Here is a 20,747-nt window from a genome sequence, read left to right as displayed (position 1 = left end):
CGCGGCCGAACTCGTCCTTTCGGAATACGGCTCGACCTATATTTACATTTAGATTGAATTTCGTATTTGCCTGGAGCAACTACGCAGCGCTGGACTACGCTGATTTGCAGCTCAACGATAAAGGCGCTGCTACTTACTTTTATCCTATTATCCTTTTTTATCTTGCTTATATCTACGTGAACGAATTTAAAAGAACGCACCGTGATTATAGCAATTTTTTAAATTTTCCACGCATAAATTTACTAAACTGCAACAAGCATGAAAAAAAGAAGCGAGAGAATAGAAAAATTGTTCGAAAAATTATTCGAGAAATTAAAGAACAGCGTGATTATGCTAATTCTAACTTCACCGCTGTCTTGAATCGTGTGCTCTAATGTTCCTTTGCATTAATGCGTTGCATTTATTAGATCATTTTTTCTGTTAGTCGAACACGATTATTCCCTTCGCCTCTTTGTTAAATCAATGATCTTTATATTTATGACGACGTTGGAAACTTCGAATTTTATCAGCTACGTGTCCACGAATCTACGCGAACATTCCGCTTCGTTACTCTTTCTCTCACGCTATCAAAAAGCACTTACTCTAAAACATTCCAGCGGCATCGTTTTATCTTCTTTTTAATTCAATTTTGTACTTTCACGAGAAGCATCAAAGAAAAATATTTTCTGATCGAAAGAGGCCAACGCGTATACCTTTGAAGATTTTCCACTAGCTCCGCCCTTCGTCTTCGTTGCGTTTCATATCACGGTGTTTGATGGTAATAACGAAATGGTCAGAGTATATGATGTGACAAGAAAAGGGAACGTGAAGCCCGAAGATGGACAATGATTTAGGTCAAAGAGGTCGTTTCACGTTCAATGTAGACATCATGCGTACCACGTAGACACTTTTTATTCACAGTACTCGGCGGTTACGTTACAAATGGGTCACAATATGAGTCCACCACATCGTTTACAATTGTTTTACTCGCAAATTGAATGTTAATATCGCAAGTGTACACGTACAGAATTAAACGAATTTCTTCTTACATACTCGATTCATTCTTGATTCTACAGCGATAGATACGATAGATAGATAACGTGCACGCGTATGTTTGCTCGCGGATCCAAGGATATGCGTGCACTGGCACTGCTCCATCGTTCGATTGCACGTTTTTCCCTCGACAGTAGAGGGAACGCGTTCCGACATTCTTCTCGATCTCTTTCCCTCTTCTCGCCTTTTTCATTTCCTTTTTTCTTTTCCCTTTGACCCCTCCTTATTTGAATGTTATTATCGCGAGCACGGAAATATTGCTCGTATCACGTAATTGGGATACGCGCGATAGATTGTATCATAGGCGTGCTTGATTAGCAGCAACTGCGCAATGGGTGTCGGCGTTGTAAGCTATGGAGAGGAAGAGGCAAATTCGCCGGTTTCGAGGGTAATTTAATTTAACGAAACATGTCGAGGCGATAAGCTCCGGTACTGTATGGTGTCGAGCCGAGTCTCGTCGCCTGCTACATGCAGATAATACGTCGCAATTCGAGGTTCAATTTACTTTAAATAGCCGCAACGTTTATTGACGGAACGCCTCCTCTGAAAGTTACATTTACTGCCGATCATGTCGTTATTAAGTATTCTCTGTGAATTTATTCGCTGTTCCTTGGTCGCGGCAATGAAATATAGCCTCGTAACTTATAGTTATAACACGAAGTAGTCATAAACAGACTGACAGGGATATAAGAACAAAAAGCGACGCGCATCCCATATATGAGCCGTGCAACTGTGCGTTCACAAAAGATGTACAACTTCCTGGGACACGTCCCAAGAGATCGTTATACACGCTCGAATCGTGTCATATCGTCACGCTACCGCTTTGTGTAAGAACGTTACAACGATTAAGTATAATACGCACGGAAGCGTAATCGACGTGTATCTATCGTCGAAACGAGGTGTAAACGTTATACCAGCTATTGTTCACCTGGCAACACGATAAATCAGCGGAATTGATAAAACAACGAATAATTACCAGTACAGATATTCTCTGTCGACCGAAAGTACGAGTACGTATCGTCGTTTCGAAGACATTGCTCTAACAATAAGGTACAGGTTCACGATTGGTCACGGTGTAAAGTCACTCGAAACATGGCGCTTTTAAAAAAATAATTTTCGATGTGCTCCCTTTCGGACGTTCTGCCAGTCCTGTGACAAGGTCTATTTCGTATTCGAATCGACGATACCCGATGATTGGCCGATATTTCGCTGCCAGGTTCGCGTGAATACGATCTCTTGCTTGTTGGTTTGAGCGTGGGCCTTGGGAAACGGTGTGTTCGCGCCAGGTAAGGAAAAATGTCACCAGTGACGCGATCGATGGTAATTCGACAGCTATGAATGCTTGACGTGCAATTCCGCTTCGTGTGGCTGTTCGACGAAACGAGCTGCCTTCGGTAGAAGCGGAGGTGTGTAGATGTTACACGCTTTTATGAATCGAGCTGAGGCGTTAATTTCTCGGGCAAATGAGAACACGTTAAATGGCCATATTAACGGGAGAGACTAGACAAACAAACGTTCGCGCCGTACTCGTTCGAATGGCTTCGCGAAAGAATATCAAGACGAAACTACTTCGGCCTCGACGCGAGTACAAGGGGTTGCCGACTCTCGCGACAAAATAGGGACGTTTTATTTATTCAATACGAATCCCATTTTCATTCACTTCTCACTTTCCTGTTCGTATGCTTGATATTCGATTCTGAAAGAAGCCATTCGTTACACATAGCAGTTCATATTTTAATCGCGATCGTAACGATAGCAAAAAAGGAAAAAGACGTAGCGTTCTTCTTGCCATCCTCTATAAACCGTGGAAAATCAATAGCAGCACGGCGCTATCTAGTAATCGCGGAGTACTTTGGTGGACATGTTGCAACGTGCACTGTTTATTAGCATCTATATCGTTTCATTTCTGCCGTTGTTCCTTTTTTTTTTTAAACGTTATTTCACGCTCGTATTAATCGGTCGACCTAATTAACGGCCGCGTCGAAACTAATGGTCGAACAAGAATACGCGTGTACGAGCTGGCGCCCAGTTATGGGCGCCTCGCCCTCAGAGGTACTGCTTTCGATGTTAATTTCGCGCACGATGCGATCTCCCAACTCGTATTCTCTACGCACGGACGATTAATGAGGTATATTTATATCGAAAGAACACGAGTCGTAGCATGCTCGTTGGTATAGTGCAAATGGTGTAGAAAAATGTAATCGATGTATATGCGATACATAGTTGGTTCGGCCCCGTAAATAGCGCTGGCAACTTTTCTGTTTCTTGAACGAAGGCGTAATAATATCGATGATGAAGCACGGGACAGGAAATTAGTTTGTAGCATCGCTGGAAAGGGTGACCGCGCGATACGGATATAGATATAGAAGTTACAATGGTACTGGGGTATTGTTCAAGGTCGCAAAATGAAAGTTCGATTGATCTGGTAACATTTGGATGGTTTCCATCGCTATTTTCGGGTACCAAGGAAGGAAACACTGGAACGTGTTAACGACGTGAATTCTACGTTAAAGCCTGGACCACATTCGCGATGTTAGTGCGTGCAAATAATTCTAACCACTACTTAAATAGTTTACGACACGACTAAACGCACCTCACGCATTTCTAAAATGTTCTCACTGAAAAACGTTATATTTGTCACATAATTACAAGATATGTATTACGTTTATGTATTATTACGTACACGTATGATATTTATTTTAATTAATACGACGATCTGTTAATCAACGACAAAATCAACCGACGCGAGTCACGCGTATAGCGAAATCTGAATAAACGAAGAAATCTCGCGATAATAATAAATAGCATCTCTTCGCCGCTTGCGTGTTGTTTAATTAAATATATAGGACGCTATCAAACCATCCAGTATAAAAATAAATAAGCTCTCTATTCTATATAAATCCAACGACACGTTTATATTAAATATATCAACACAATTGTTAATTCTTACGTGCTACGGATTAGAGGAGATCGCCAAAGAGGAACCTTGTGTCCTATTGTAGCTCGGTTCCGTACAGAGTAACAGGATTTCTCTTTCACGACTCACGTACAGAGACAGATATACATGTATATACTATATATGTATAGATCTATATTACATCCACTTTACAGGGCATCGGGATTCGTGGAAATGTTAAATCAAATCGTGAAATCATTTTGTTGATTAATTTCATATTTGTCGTCGCGCAGCGTTTTAATTGAAATTTCAGAGTACCTTAGGCCGGTATCACTGGTTTCGCGTCTGCGAAAAAATATTTCCGCGAATATTGTCACCCTCGGAAGAATATCGAAACGGTGGGTTTATTTGCGCCTGTCGATTTCAGTTGACTATCGAAATGGCGAGTTACCGGCCCCGATTAAAATCGTCGTCGCATTCGGTCGAACCGTTTGTTCCACTCCACTTTTATTTCGCCAATTCGAAAATCAAACTATGTAACTTTTTCCACAGAAAGAGGGACGCGAGGCAAATACAGATTTACGTTTTCACGATTTCCCGATAATCTTCATTGTAAAATTGTAGCAAGCGTTACAACGCATTCACTCGTGTCATTCACTCGTTCACACTTACTCGTACGGCCGTGAACGGCGCTAACGAAAATCTGCAATGATTAATAGTATGCGATAAATTGTCGTGAAACAACTAATGAGCAAACAGTTTCGCTGCTATTCAGCTAATCAATGTAACCACGTCATGGGAATACTTCGTTTCGTTGATTCCTTAATACGATTGTGAACCAAGTTTTATCGATACGAGCTACCGCGTAAACAGTGACTGCGAAACATTCGATGGTGAACGCACTTACGTCTGTGATTTTTGCTATGACGCGATAGTCAATGTTTTAAGCGAATGGAATGATCGAAGATAAGTACATATTTGTTTCCGGCAAGCAATGCAGATGGAAGTTGAGCGTTCTCGTTTCTCGGTAATCCTATTCGTTCGTAGTGTCGTAGATCCCACGAGACTCCTGTAAAACATCGTTTCGAGTAGATTCAACGAAACTCGTTAGAAAATCCCTCGAAACGTTGGCGCGTGTTACGCGTTAAATTTCAGACGTAACTACATATTCAAGTCCTTTTTTCACTTCGTGTGCCTCTAATTTTATACGCCTCCGAGTTGAATTCTATCATGTACGCGATGCGTGTGAATTTCTGCTAAATTTTTTGGCTGATTCCTTCTTTTTCTTTGTACTTCGTTGTGCACATGGACGAGGTTCGTGCCTGGCGCCTGCAGCCTCTATGTGCTTACCCGTTTCGATCTTATCGTTATGCGATCATATAGGATGATCTGTTGATTTTGTTAATGATTCTGGATTCTTCAAATAATATCTTTTTTTTCGTTTGATTCAGTCGTAGTGCGTTTTCCTGTCGAGCCAAATTGTCAGTAGACGATGGTAAAGAATTTTGCATCTCATAAATCACAACACGGTACACGTACACGTTTGACAGCTCGGAAATGAAATTTTCAGTTGATTTCAGTTCGCCAGGCACGGTTTTCGTGAAAATCGGGCAACGATTCCGCTGATTTTCCCGTCGGCAATTTAATAGACGATCTGCGTTCTCAACGAAGTGTTATAAACTCGTCGACACAGTCACTGGCAAACATATATCAATTTAATAGAGCAAGTAAACATCTTCGCATTATTCGTCTACTGTTTTCTTTTGTTCTTTGTTCGACTGAAAATTGTACGTTGATTTTGTACGTTGAATTGTACGCTGAAACTCAGAAGAACGATCGCGAACGCGATTAACGAATACAGTTGTTTAACTAAGATGGTTCACATACATTTTTTTTTTTTTTTTTTTACATCGACAAAGTGTACACGATTACAGATTAGTAACATTTACTCGTACGGACGACTATAAGTATGGACCCGTTTTCGAATCGCCACGCAATCATGGACGTCGTACGTAGAATTGAAGATGAGCCTTTCTCTATACGTTTATACTCTCATTTAGATGACACGCGTGCCGAACGAGAAACACACGCTTTCAATGAACGTGTCTCGTTCGTGTCGTGTCCCTAAAAATACCTATAGAGCTCTTCTTCATCTTGTTTTGGTCGATTCTTCAATAACGACTATTTAATAACGTAAGAGCGTACGTGTATAGGTATTTATTGTATATATGTAGATATATAGACAGAATATATATATACGTGTATGTATACATCAAAGTGTCATCGACCGTTAGTGTTCCACGGCGATGGAATGAAATTTCCGATGCGTTGATTTAATTGACACTTATTCATTTTGTCCTCTTTCCAATCAGATTTCGCTTCTTTTTTATTTCCATAGTCGACAGTCATTGGTATGTACTTGCCACACACCGAGCTAAGAGAATTTTCAGCGGAAGTCACGCGGATCGTCCTGATCGCGTTACCTCGTGAAAAGGAACGAAAATACATCGAACGATACATCATCCTTAAAATAGTTTACAGACAACATATCCTTTGTTAGGCTTTATCATTGTATCAGGTTAGTGATATATTCGAGCCTTCGCGATTAGTAACAGACACGAACGAAATACACATAATTTTTTTTTTTTTTTCTTGACACTGTTCAACATCGTGACGACGATTTCCGTCACCTCGAGTTGAAGATGATGGACATAAATCGATGAAACATTAAACATCGCGATTTTCTGTTGTATTCTGGTAACCTTGTGACATCGTATTAATTGGATTTTAACTGTTAACCGCAGACCCACGTTGTTCGCGAGAAAGAAGATCTACGAGGGTTTGTTTCAACAGAATGCGTACGTTTTGTTATAACATTGAACGCGGTGTATAAACGAAAGAATATAGTGGTTAAAATAAACGATTACGATTAAATAAGAAAAAAAACGAGAAACGAATGAAGGTAAAGAGAAACATTGGTTAGTGTGACAGACCAGTTAACAGTTAAATGGATTTCAATGTTAGCTACACAGATACGTTTGTACCGACCTCGTAGTTCGAATAACATGCAACATGAATGGAACCCCATAACCGCCGATAAAAACACTTATAAAAAGTATTATGTACAACAAAACTCCTTTGTACGGATTTTCACGTGACAATAAAACGTGTTAGCCAGTCGATATATATGCGGAAAGCTCTTCGAATGGACCTGGATAAAAGTATCGACAAAAAGTACATCCACCTTTGTAAATATTACACGTCACGACGTAATTGTTATTGATTGACAAGATTTACACCTATTTGATACAAGCTCCATCAAGCGCGAACTTTCGAGATCGTCGAAAGTATCCAAAGAAAAGGAACAATAAAAGCGTCGCTTACCTTCGGTTTTCTTAATAAACATTACCGTCAGGAATCGATGAACGATTACAAAGCTTTTTTCTTCGTCGCTGTTTTTCTGATTTTAGTGAAATCCTCGTGAAAGATTTAAGATCTCCTTCGATGAGCCGGATATTTTTCATAATTCTTAAAATATAGGCAGAAATTGTCGGGAATTTTCTGATGTATCTTTCTTTGCTGTTCGCTTCGTGTACGGTTTGTGGCCCTCCTTTTCTTTACGTTCCGGAAACGCTGCTCGTCGGAGAGAGCTGCGTCGTTGAATTTGATTTGCTGATTAGATCCCAGCTTTAAATCGAATAACAGCTTATTACGTATATACGCCTACGCGTGTCTCGTGACAATAAACATCCAGTATTCTTTATCGTCTGTTCCTTCTCGTGAATTGTTCCAACGGTTTCTTTATCTTCCATGATTTTTTACTTGGAAAGAATCTTCTGGTATTTTCCTCTTCGCCTCTTCTCATCCAGATTATTCGAATTTTACGATGCAGGCAGGGTTTCTCACAAAATCCCAAGCGATAAACTTCTCTTGAATAGATTCCAGTAACGTAAGTTTACCACCTACATACAATTTCCGTAGCTGCACGTGTATTCTGATTATTTTCCTTCTTTCTTGCAAGAGATGTTTTCGTTTTGGCAAAGGAAGTTCAATCTTCGCGAAATCGATTCTTCCTCGTCAAAGTTACTGCTTAGTGCGTGAATATAGTCGGTAGATAAGAATCTTCTTTGAAAGTCGTTTGTTTCCTTGGGGTTTGATGGTAATTTGCCAGATTCTACGGTGTTCGATCGACACGATCATGCTTTCAGCTATCTTCGCATAATTCCAATTCTCCTGGAGTTTGTTAGGTTACGAATTGTCGATTTCCATAATTTACCTTCGATTCGACGTCGCAGCCGATGTTAAACTGTAAATGCAATTTCTTCTTTCCGTCGCAACTCGAGGGTCCAAGTTTCTGAGCCATCGGTAATAGTTTGTAATAGTGATAGTGGTTGTAGGTTCGGTTGCAGGTTTGATCATTGGAAACGCTGTCATGCTTGACGCAATCGTCATTCCGCTTTACGACAGATTTCAAAATGTGCCCTTGGACGATGTTCTGGCCATATTCTACTTGCACGCGTCGTTTCTGTGATACCGCTTCATTTACGTAATTAAATCGTTGTTGTTATCTGTATCTGGAAGAAAGAAGTCAATACGAATCGATGTAAATCGCGAAGTATTTACTTTAGCTTAGTAATAAACGCGAAGCCATGAAAACACGAGTAAAAAATTATTCGAAATATTTCGACGAATGACGGATGGCTTTTGGAACTTGAAATTTTGTAGAAAATGTTACGCATCGATTTCAATGAAAAATTCTTTCTCGTAGGTACCAAATGCACAGTCGAAATGTTGGCACCATGTGTTTAATATAATATCTTCTGTCATAGTGTTAACTCGGCAGTTTATATTCGCGAAATATCGCGAACGTTTAGAGAAATGGAAAATATTTGAATTTTGAAATATTACTAAAATAAAATAAAAGTAGTAAAATAATATAATATTAGTCAAATATTACCAATATACTATTTTACTGCCATTTGTTTAGCAGTGGTGGCATAAAGAACGATGTTTCGTAAAAGTCGATGTGTAATATTTCGTACAATTTCCAAGATTCATTTCTCGATGGATGGACGATCTTGTTACAGTAGGTTTGTGTCGTAAGTATCCGTGCTGTAGATCACGCGACGTCGACCTTTTAGAACACTATCCGGCATCTATAAGACGGATTACTTCAAGCAGTCTCGATCGAACGATCCTACTATCGTCTACTATTGTCACAAATGTTCCATTGTTCCCACTTCTGCTTATATTCTAGAAAATTTCTACATAAATATTTCTCCATCTACCGAAGTGTTAAGATTCGTTACGTCTGCGAGAAATTCCATTTACTGGAACGAAATTTGAACTAATATTAAATTAAATCGAGCTGATTGAATTTGTTTATCTATGTGAATGCGAATCTATGCGACTGTGAATTTCTATTATATAAAAGAAATCATAATTCTGTTATACGTATGAACTCCACTAGAGTCGTATATAATGTAAATCATCGATTAATTTGTAGCGAATTTTGAGAAAAATTTGAAGGTAGAATTTCTTGTATTTATCCCACTTAATAATAACAAGTAGTACAACGCATCATATATGAAACTGCGCGTCTCTTTATCTTCCTCAATTTCAGAAATTTCTAGTTTCGTACTTCGAAAATCCAATAAAATTACCAACCTCTAAAATATGTATCAACCCAAAAAAAAAGAACCGGTTATATCACGATTATAACTGAGTAAAATAAATCTACTGACAAAAATACTAACTTTTCATGGAACTGGATATCTGTCTGCCGACGGATTCGAATAGATGGAGTTCTACTGTAACCTTGAATCACCAGCGAGTTTTCCTGGTGCTCAGGCTGGAAAACTGAAGCATAACACTGCCTGAACAATCTGAATATATCGCCGCGCGTCGAGATCGATCCGGGAGGAAACGCGGCGACCCGGTCAACTGGCGCACAATGCTCGGTATGCGTGTCGTGCAATTCTTTCTCTGTCGATGTCTGTGGTCACGCGAACCTCCGTTTAACACTAAGACAGGAGGAAACAAGAAGAGCAAAAAACCGGCGGTTTTCCGCTGCACGCAAAACGGGAAACGGTTGGTTCATCGACGCGTTGCAACGACACCGTTCGTTTCTGGTTTCGCGGCCTCCTCGGGTATTTATGAGGTTGCCGCGCTGACACGCGACCAAATTCGTTGACCTACTATTTTGCACGTACATCTAGTTAGCGTGTAAGTGTACGTATACGTACAGAGGCTGATTGCTTTCCGGGTATAGAATATTTGACTTTCGCGTCGCATGCGGAACACCCGCGCTCGACTCACGCTGACCCGATACCCTAGAATACCTTGCGCTACATGAGGGGCAAGAAGTTCGTCGACGTCTTGCCAGGCTGTCTGCAACGATCCAGATTATTCGAACGGTGCTGTCTAAAGTTTGGCTCAAGAGCTCCGTGCTCTGGGATAATGGAGAAGGGATAGGAGAATCGCGTGGATGTAGATACGTTCTGGTTCTGTCTAATTTGAATAAAACTTTCGGTTAACCAGAAGGTAAATCGATAGGGACTGTGGTATCGGTCTCTGTTTACGCTTAATTCGATTATACATTTCAATGGGCCGTGCTTGTAAGAAACGATCACTTTCTATGACAAAGAGCGTGCTGGAGTATCGATATCGGTGAAGCGATACTACTTTATAACCCTTGAACTTTCGTTCCAGGGAATAGTTGGAACCAAACGAACCATAAGGAAAACAGACGGAGGAACCGGTATTACTATCTATCTCGCCACCTTCGAATAGATCTCCTTTCTTTTTTTCGCTTCGTATACGCAAATTCGCAGCAAGGAATGTACAACATGGTGATTTAACGCATGATCAAATAGCAGTCTCATCGACCGAATTCTACAATGTGGTAATTCCACGTTCAGACCAGCGTGTACGGCAGATCGGGTCGCGATTGAGGAGGAATTAGCGGGCGGCGTATCGAACGCTTCGATTCGATCGATTTGGCGATTTACGATTGACCAAGGCTTACCTTTCTAGCAACGGACACGCTAGGATTCTGAAAGACGCCAGTACGGTTATCACGAGCAGTATGATTCCGAAAGTGATATATATCACGCCCAGATGTGCCAAGGAAAACAGATAAAGAGTTCTGTGACAGTGATCATTCGGAGTGTGTATAATGTACGTGTACGGTGGCCACATGATGTGAAGTATCCAGTAATTTCCTGTAACACAAAGAAGATCAAGCAGCTCGTAGGGGGAAGAGTCGTTTGAAAATGCATGTTAGAAAATGTCTAACTGGATCATAAATAAAATTTAAAAATCTGCTTCATGGCGAGCAAGTTTTTACAAAATTAAACTGCAAGTTTGTTCGTGGAAGTAAGGTTCGAACCACGATTTGCGAAAACTTTCACAACGGTAAAAAGTTTCGTGTAAGCGGTAACGAGCGAGCTCGTGTTACACTTGAAGCAACAGCAACGACCTGGTCGCGAACACGAGAGAACAGAAGGGGTGTAAAACTTTGAACTCGTTACTGTTTTTAAACGGACGCAATTGCGTCTGTAAACGTACAGCATGCTTTATAACGCGATCACGAAACGAAAATTAGGTTGCATCGGTGCAGTTTACCACCGACGTCTAGCAATTACCCGGCGGCAGAACGCAATCGATCGCTTTTGTTCGCATTGTTTCGAGCCGTTCAAAAACACGTTCTGTGCGATGCGAGTATTCGGGGATCGAGTACCTCGACACTTAAATTCTTTATAATTTACAGCGTTCTTTTTCGTCATTCAAAATTAAGTCGCCCACGAACGATGGAAATTTTATTTCGAACACGAATCATAGGTTTCGAACGCGTAGTTTACTAAAATATCTATTTCAATACGTTAATTCGTAATTAAACGCAATTAAACGTAACATATTCCTGCATTTTCGTCCATTCAAAGCTTCATATGCATTCGAAACCTAATAGCATCATCTCCCGTTGAATATTACGTGAGCACTGATACAGTAGTAATATTTGAATGTTATTTGTACTGCCATACCATTATTCGTATTATCTCGTTCATTCTCTCATTGTAACGTTACATTTTTCCGTTACCGACTAAAATAACGAGATATAATAAAAATCCTGTAATCCTCAAGGAAAATAAGAAACCAAATATTTTACATGTATTCTAACAAAAACTCGTGAAACCTGTTGTTATGTATCCAGAATGACAGAGATTATGCTCATATTGTATCCAGAACTGTGGCATTTGGAGGATTAAAGCTTGCGACTCGACGCTCGTGACAAAAGTATTAACATACGAGAACAATTAAACCGAGTCACGTGAACGATGTATTTCTCGCAAGAAACAAACTCTCGCGGGATAAATGTTACCTGGATGGCAGTAATAAAGAACTTTCGTATTTCTCGCTCTTTTATTATAGAATCTCGAATTTTCCTTCGACTTACCCATCACGAACCACCCCAGTAAGAAGCATGATAAGACGATGATGATCAATTTCCTGAAAGAAATTTGCGATCTGGTCGACGGAACCGAGAGCATTTCTGGCCTCCTTGAACGTATCTGCGAGTAGATAAGCAATGGCATAAGCATGCTTCCAAATGTTCCACCAATCACCATGTATATGGGTATCCTTCGCTCTCTGGGACATTCTTTCGAGAAACTCAAACCTGAAACAAAATCAGGACGAGTTGTACGAAAGAGGAACGAATTTCCGACGTTTCCTTTCTAGCGGCACGCACGCTCCAGTATAATCGTTTTTGTTTTCGTGTTCATTTACAGTCGAACGAGCAAATATATCGCTTGGATCGATATCAAAAAGTTTTCGCGCTGACTGCGTTGAATAATGTAATGGTAATGACGTTGCCTGACTTCTGCTCACTGTGTCGCGTCCTATTTCGATACTTAACTAAGGATAACTTGGCATGCGACTCTTACACGCCTGATTATTACTCCCTTGCCCCTTCGCGACCTACGATTATTTATCACTAATCTTCAAAGAACCTCCGAACAACGTGTCAACCATTTACAAGGCAAATTCTACGTTTTCCAAAAGCCTCGTAATTTTAATATCAGAATACATCAGAAGAAGATCGAGGTTTATGATTTTTTGAATTTTTTGGAAATCATGCGATTAAACCTGATAGAACCGATCAACTTTTTCTTGTATTCTTGCCTGAGTTTGGATTCTTTGCATCGAGTCAGACAAATCGATCATTTGATATTATTAACACGCCAATGTCGAATATTGCGAAGATTCTCGGCGACTGACACTAGATCGGACAATGATTTCGTTGATGGTCAATAGTAATATAAATAGTAAATAATATAATAGTAAAAAAATATATAAATTAATGAAACGATCATATTCGTAAAATTTGTAACGTTTTAAATATTACAATAAAATATTACACGCATCATGAGGCTAATTTTAGAACAACAAAAAATATACTTCGCTATACCACGCATAAATATTTAGAATCAAAGTGATATGATAAAAACAAACAAGTGTATATAATCATATTTTAAGTCCTAATTAAGTTCACGATAAGAGTCATTAGTTTTTCCCGAAGCACATACATGTTTTTAGTAATTACAAAAACAAACACTCTGATCCGTTTATTTTGGTTTGGTAGCTCTGGCATTAAACAATATTGTTCCTCCACTGTAACTGCATTTAACAATACGTCATACTGAGATAAGTACCCTGATGCAGCGGGCAAAACACGTAAAATTGCCTTGTATTCAACGCGTCAACTGGACGAAGAAACAGCTCTTTTCTCAACCTTGTGTAATATCCGCAGAGTAAAATTTCCTTAGTTATTCAGTAACAGTTACACTACTGCAGAGTCTAATACTAACTGATTAGCGACGAGTGTTATTCATAGATACAAGTGAAATAAGTAAACACCGTAGATTTCATTTATCCCGCTGCGCTGTTAAATTTTCTGGAATTCACGCGGTTGGAAGGTTCATCGATGTTGGTAATTCCCGTTTCTCCGACCGCGTACTCTTTATCGATTCGAAGAACGTTCTATAACTCGAAGAAGAGGTGAACGCGCTGTCCTGGGCGACTCGCGCGAATTCATAGTCCGCGAGGGAAACTCGCTGGCGGTGTTGTTTCGCATGTCATAAGTAGCGCGCGAGCTTGCGTGTCGTAAACCAGGCAGGGTCAATTAGCTTGGAACCGATGCCCGCGTTTCACCGAGTCTCGGCTCAGGACCTCGAGAACGTGCTTCGATCCGTAAAATGCTGTTTCGTGACGGTGCGGCGCGGCGGCGCGGCAAGAGCCGTCAGTATCTGCATCTTTACCCACGTTTCGCTGCAGATTTGAATCTAACCGGCCGAGTTTCTATTATTCACCTTCGAGGCTGGTATATCTGATATTCGCGTTCCTCTTGCTTGAGAAGCCAGGACTTTTTCAACGGCCTGTTAATTAATTTTAATATCTGAACTGTGGATATAATAGTAAGTTGTAATGACTTGTAGGTAGGTAAATGTAAATGTTAGAAGATAGTTTAACGAGATAGTTAACGATCGACGAACTGAAATGTTTCGATGTTTTCTAAGATTTGTCGAGTCTCGTTCTTTATCGTGTCGCATCGTTTGGAGTAGATTGGGTCGTGCTATACCGGTAAATTATACGGAATCGCGTTAATACGATAATCGCGACCTATCAGAGAAATAAGATTAACGAGCTGCTTCGACATCACCGGTACATTTCCTGCATCGTATTAACGTCCAATCGTATGCAAATTGAAACGTGTGTTTTACGCATTGTTGCATATATTTTGATATGATCGGCTTAGGAATCGAGAGGCTTTTAGAAAAGAGGAAAACCCTTCGTGCATGTCAACGGATCGTAACGTGAGATATACTTTCGATATGAAAACTGAAAGTACTAAACTTAAATAAAACTTCGCAGGGATATTACTGACAGACTAAATCGTTTTTCTTAATTTATATTGCGGCTGTCGTAAAATGAAGTTGCTACTATTTGTTAATTACGAAGCTTCACCTCGATACGAACAACAAAGATAATCTCGTGGGATTTTTACCGTACTATGGACAAGTTAGTTGTCAAGTTAACTCTTTTCAAACTAATGGATGTGGAAACCAGGATTGGTGATAACGTTACAAGTAACGACAGCTCTCCGAGTTTCGCAACTAATTTATTGATAAGCCGAGTATTGATTCGACGTGAACACGAAGCGGTCTGTTAGGTGTTCGTAGATTGATGCTTTGTACATGGTACTACTATCTCGTGCTATTTCTTACAACTTCGTAGCAAACTATTTGTTGACAATTCATAAGAAAAGTAATGCAAATATTATACAGTTCGAAATATTATTTTGTCATCCAACTAACAGTATAAATATATGTATAGTACTAGATCAACATTGACATATTCATAACTACCGGCCATTCGATAACGCGACACCAAAACAACAACGTTCGTTCAGTTGTCCACGCATCGATGTTATTTATTGTGTACTTAATAATTAACACGTTCGCCACCAGCATCATACATGTACACGATGTTAATTTAGATATAATTTTGAAGTGGGGAAATAACTAAAGAGGAGGAAAAAGATAATTCTCGAACATTCATTGTTTAGAATAAACATTGACACACTCTTTAAAACAGAATAATTTTTTAAAAATTGGATCAAACGAGTTGACTATTTTTGAGAAGTTAGAAGGATTTAATTTATTAGATAACGCGTAACAAAAATTTTGGGAAAATTGCAGTTGACCGGTATCGCGAAAAAGATAGTAAAGGTCACTTTTTACAACCTTTTCATCTGATCCTGTAATGAAAATTTATAAACAACACGTTTCCTGGATATGTCAATCATAAGCATACTGAGAATTTCATCGAAAACGATTAACCTTGTTATCAGCTGCAAACAGTTAACACTGATGAAAATCTCAATTTTCTATGACTTTCGACCTATAACTCGTTCTTCGATACCTGTAACTTGTTTTTTTATCAACCGATTTCGATGAAAATTTTCACGTATATAATTAATACCAACATAGAATTAACGTCTACAAAGCGTACTATTTAAATTTTCATTATAGGTTCGGATAAAAAAGTTGAAAGTGACCTTTGCTACTTTTTTCGCGATTCCGACCAACTGCCATTTTTTATTTATTTTTTATTTTATTAAACATTTTTTATTGCACGTCATCTAGTAAATTAATATCCTTTAGATTTCTAAAAGAAGTTCGAGTCGCTTGGGCCAACTTTAAAAAGACTATCCTGTTTTAAAGAGCGTGACAATACTCGTGTTCCTAACTATGTATAAATAAAATACGATTTAAGATAGACGTTTTGTTCCAATCTACCGTGGCAACGAATACGTTAAGAAAACACGAATGTAAATTTCATATATTATGATGAGCATTATGGTGACACTAACGCTGAACAAAAATCAATATTTTCAAAGTAACTTTATCAACCAGTTGTCCATCGTGTACGTTATATCGTTATCGACGCGTTACCAGTGATAAATGCCTCGTTATCAATATACGAGGCACATACAAACGCTATTCGATCGTCATCTGATTAGTAAAACGTTCACGCTGCTATTGACACGGTACAGAAGAGTATCCATGCTATGCTATTACCGTCAAGTGGATTTACTTCTATTAAAACACATCTAATCATGTGAATATTTCGACGAGAAATTAATGTCATTCAGAAATTAAATGAACGATGACGTTTTAAAATATCTGAAGCACTCTAATATCTGGAAATCGAATTAAAGTTTCCCCCGGTTAAAAGTATATTGCAATTACAGACCACGGATGAAAAACGTGATAAATCAGATTTCCTGTATTTTACAAAACAGAATTTTTTAATTCGATAGGTTGTCAGCCAATTGTACATTAAAATTAACTTTGCGTTTGAGACTAAATATGTATTTCTGACGGAATATTAATAATATTACGGTAATTATTTACAAAGCGGACAACATCATCGATTTCCGTCGTCCTGGCGTTAGTTTCCGTGATATTCGTAAAAGTTTCCATTTCGACGATAGCATGATTTTGATGATCGAATAATCGCTTTTTCCAATATCTTGGAAATGAAGGCTGAAGTGCTTTCAATTTCGAATAACAACAACACAATATAAAGCTTAATACAAATTGCATCTGTTTTATTATTTAATTCCTTAGCTTATTTCACAGCAGCAAATAATTATCTATAGCAAACCTAACAAATTGATTTTTCTTTCCTGTATGAGTTGAAAATGATTATCGTAAATGGATTAGATTGGATTATATAAAAGTACGGGTGCCGTGAGATGTAGCCAGAATGAGGGCTAATCGTAACAAAAATCGAACTGAAGCTCTTTGAATATATTTCAAGATCATTGAAATTGGTGACATCGTCCGCCTCGTAAATAATTATCAACATTAGCAAATTAATATGAATAAACTTACACTAACCCAATAACTGAACTAATGTGATTTGTTTCTTACGAAACACAATGGATCTATTACCTGTTCTTAAAAGGTGAACATTTTCGAATCTCTCAGGTTAATTGCTTTTTCAACCATTTCACGTTGAAATATTCCAATTTAACCACCGAGCGACATATAAGTCAGAAAATCAACAAAAATTTTATTATATTTTCTCCTGTGGTCTTTACTTGCAAAATACATACATACGAAGTAGAAGTCCGATTGCGAATGCGGTAAAAGCGACCATTCAATTCCCTTCACTTACCGTAAATAAACATAAGAACCGGGACAGGGGACAAGCACATCAGGCAAACAGTAACCACCCTGGTTCTGCAGACAACCTTCAGCCCTCGAAACACAAAGTCGCAGATGTTGTTCGCTTCGAGATTCGCGTCCTTCAATTGAAACACCACGGAACCGTAGGTGAGGTTCCTGTTCTCCATTGTGTTCTCCGGCACTTTGGCGCTGCTGGTGAAAAGCCGTCGCGACTCATCGCCTGAAAACTGAACATCAACAGAAACATTCACGTTAATTGCCTTCTAATTACCGTACTAGTTATCGTATACGTCGTTAACTAATTATATTAAGAGCTACTCTACGAGAAGCTATTTAACATGAATATCGAAGTTTGGCGAGTTATTAAGTTTCGAAGCTCGTCAAATGGAAAAGAATCGAAATGATTTGCGATGATTTCAGGTCGCAAAACGCAAACTCGAGCGTAGGACGATAGATAAGCCACAAGCTTCTGACTTGAAGCTGGAGGAAGTCAATGTCTGTGATCGTCGAATTATAGTAGAATTGATACACATATGTATATGTGGCGAATATCTAGAGGCTCTCTAGTTTACGCAGTTATTAGACTGATTCTAATTAATAGTCATTGTTCCATGATGAATGATATACATGTATAGAATATTTTATATACGGCAGTTTCAGCGTGTCGTTTGAATAATTAATCTGTGAAAAATATAGCTACAATGCTGACGAAACATTGAGGTAATGTTTCTATTGGACACGGCCTACGTTCGACAGCTTTGTGTAGTAGTAATTGCGTGTGAATGGTAAATATCGACCACTACATATATTCTGTTCGATATATAATTATTCCATATATATCCTGTTGCCTTTCTTCTCGGTTAAACAATTACACATTTACAATTGTAAATGATAGAATTTGTAAATGTGACTCTTCCGACGAATAATCAAAATTCATGTGCCTCGTCTTCGTGATTATACGAGCTGAACCGAGACTATCGATGCATTTTTGTTTGGAAAGAAGATATAAATGATAATCGCCATCGCCGTCGAAAAGGCCAAGTGGAAAGGTGATTTTAAAATATGAACACCGACCATTTCAACTTTAGTATGTCGTTCTCGTACACTTTGAAAAATAAACAGAGACACCAGGGTATGGCTCGTGGTTTCAAATATCCAGAGGTCAGAAAATATCTGTAGGGTCACCTTCTCGTTTCAGTTTACTCGAATGAGTCTGAATCTTAGGATGATCGCGCGAATTCGTGGCTGTAAAGCGGTCGTTTCGATCCAACCGGATAGACCGTCTGGAACTTGGCTGCTTTTTACGATCCAGCCATTTCTTTGATCCTCCCGGGAGGGGGATTGTTTCTACACATGACCACAGGGCAGTTCGTTATATCATAAAGATTTTAAGCCGACACGATGGTGGATGCAAGGTCGCAGACTACGCGACAAGATGAAAAACACGCGACCGTATTTCATGATGAAATTGTCAAACGTATCAAACGTGTCATCGCTGGGCGTCAAACTCTGACCATATACATCGTCCTCGCTAACAAAATTCGATAACAGCGTTGACGACGCGTCGAAAAAAAAAGTTTTAGACAATTGTGAACTAATCATCGCGTGGAGTATTTTATTCGAGTATACAGGCTCGGTCGATACTTTGTTCGACGAATACACCTCGAAAAAATAGAGGGAAATAATCCTAGAGCGTGTGAAAAATTCTGCGTTCGCGTAACGATGTTTCACCATGGTAAAACCTGGATGAAAAAATGTAAAATTTCGCTGAAAAAGTTTGTTTTGTTGGGATATGAGATACGAATAAAAATACCCTTCGGAAATGAATCCGTAGGATGCTTTCAAGGAATTGTAGTGTTGGCTTGTACTTTGCCTAACGAAATTTTCTTAAGAGGATACAAGAGGTTTTAAGGCTTTCAAGAACGAGGGTACTGGCTTATAGTGTACAAGGGGAAAACGCTTTTTGGTGGCGTCCCCTTTTGTTTTTGTTATCGAATATCCCGGATAATAAATGTTGAACTCTGCCTCTGTGTCAAAGGTGAATGAAAAATATCGTACCTGCGATACAGAGCTGCTGGCTCGTCTAGAGTCTTCGAAGGTATTTGGGCCATATCCTAGAGAGATCTGAACCGTACTTCCGCGAGATTTGGCGCTGCCCGAGTTTGCCTCCTTTTGCCGAGATGGAGATGAATTTCGATTCTCGTATACACCTGCGGAAACGTAAAAAACAAAATTTTTGTCACTGATACCACAAGTTTCTTTTAGATAAGAATTAAGTAACGGTCAAAGAAGCGTCATTGATATGTACATATATTTTCAAAATATTGTCTTAATATCTAGCGTATTGATATTAGACTAGTCCATAAATTTATGGCTTTCACGAATGCAAGATTTTTAGTTTTTCCACAATCGTTTGATCCGATTTAACGAACCATGTATTTTCTATCATTATTTGCAACCTTTTCCCCTAACATTGTGAAGGTTTCTGTATTCTTTGCTTCAGCGATTCCGTTGGTTTTAACGCAAATGAATTTTTGAGTAGATTTCGCAATTTTACAATGTTGTGGGAGGAAGCTCCAGCTAAAGCATTTCGAGGAGAACGGGGAAGATGGTAATTCATCGAAGTAAAGTCCGATGAGTAAGGCGGATACTACAACAGAGCTTTCCATCCAGGATCTGGGAGAGCCATTTTTGTTAAATTTACGGCGTGACCTTTGGCGTTATTGCGATGAAATAATGTCTGTTGTCCAATAAATCTTTATATTTTATATTAACAACAAGAACATTTTTATATGCAACCAGAAAGTCGAGAGCTATTGTACGATCCATGATACATAGGAGATAGGCAAATATTATAATTTACGTTCAATACGAAGTGAAACGCGAATGAATTTATGGACCATAGAATGATATGGTTGATTCTACAGAAGTGGGAATTATTTTGTAATAATTTCGTCCACATACTTTTTCATTTCCTCTGCGAATCGTAACAAGTTTCCGGTATGACAGAGCACATACTGGTGTTGCTACAAAAGTTATCAGACAAATAAGTAACAAATAAA

General features: G+C 39.0%; 1 protein-coding gene across 1 annotated transcript in view; it reads right to left on the bottom strand.

Annotated features, from left to right (window-relative positions):
- Positions 1 to 873: 873 nt before the first annotated feature.
- The window catches only part of LOC117206544, a 35,514-nt gene continuing 15,640 nt past the window's right edge, over positions 874 to 20,747 (bottom strand). The window contains exons 4-8 of the mRNA XM_033446002.1: positions 19,744 to 19,895; positions 17,675 to 17,912; positions 12,384 to 12,605; positions 10,956 to 11,151; positions 874 to 8,502 (exon numbers count right to left, since the gene is read on the bottom strand). Coding sequence (XP_033301893.1) covers positions 8,493 to 8,502; positions 10,956 to 11,151; positions 12,384 to 12,605; positions 17,675 to 17,912; positions 19,744 to 19,895 — 818 coding nt within the window. The 3' untranslated portion in view covers positions 874 to 8,492. The remainder of the gene's footprint in view (positions 8,503 to 10,955; positions 11,152 to 12,383; positions 12,606 to 17,674; positions 17,913 to 19,743; positions 19,896 to 20,747) is intronic.

This window comes from Bombus bifarius, unplaced genomic scaffold (genome assembly GCF_011952205.1).
Source record: "Bombus bifarius isolate JDL3187 unplaced genomic scaffold, Bbif_JDL3187 scf7180000008008, whole genome shotgun sequence".
NCBI classification, from domain to species: domain Eukaryota; kingdom Metazoa; phylum Arthropoda; class Insecta; order Hymenoptera; family Apidae; genus Bombus; species Bombus bifarius.
Note: the sequence above shows the minus strand (reverse complement) of the source record. Positions and strands in the feature narration are given on the sequence as shown.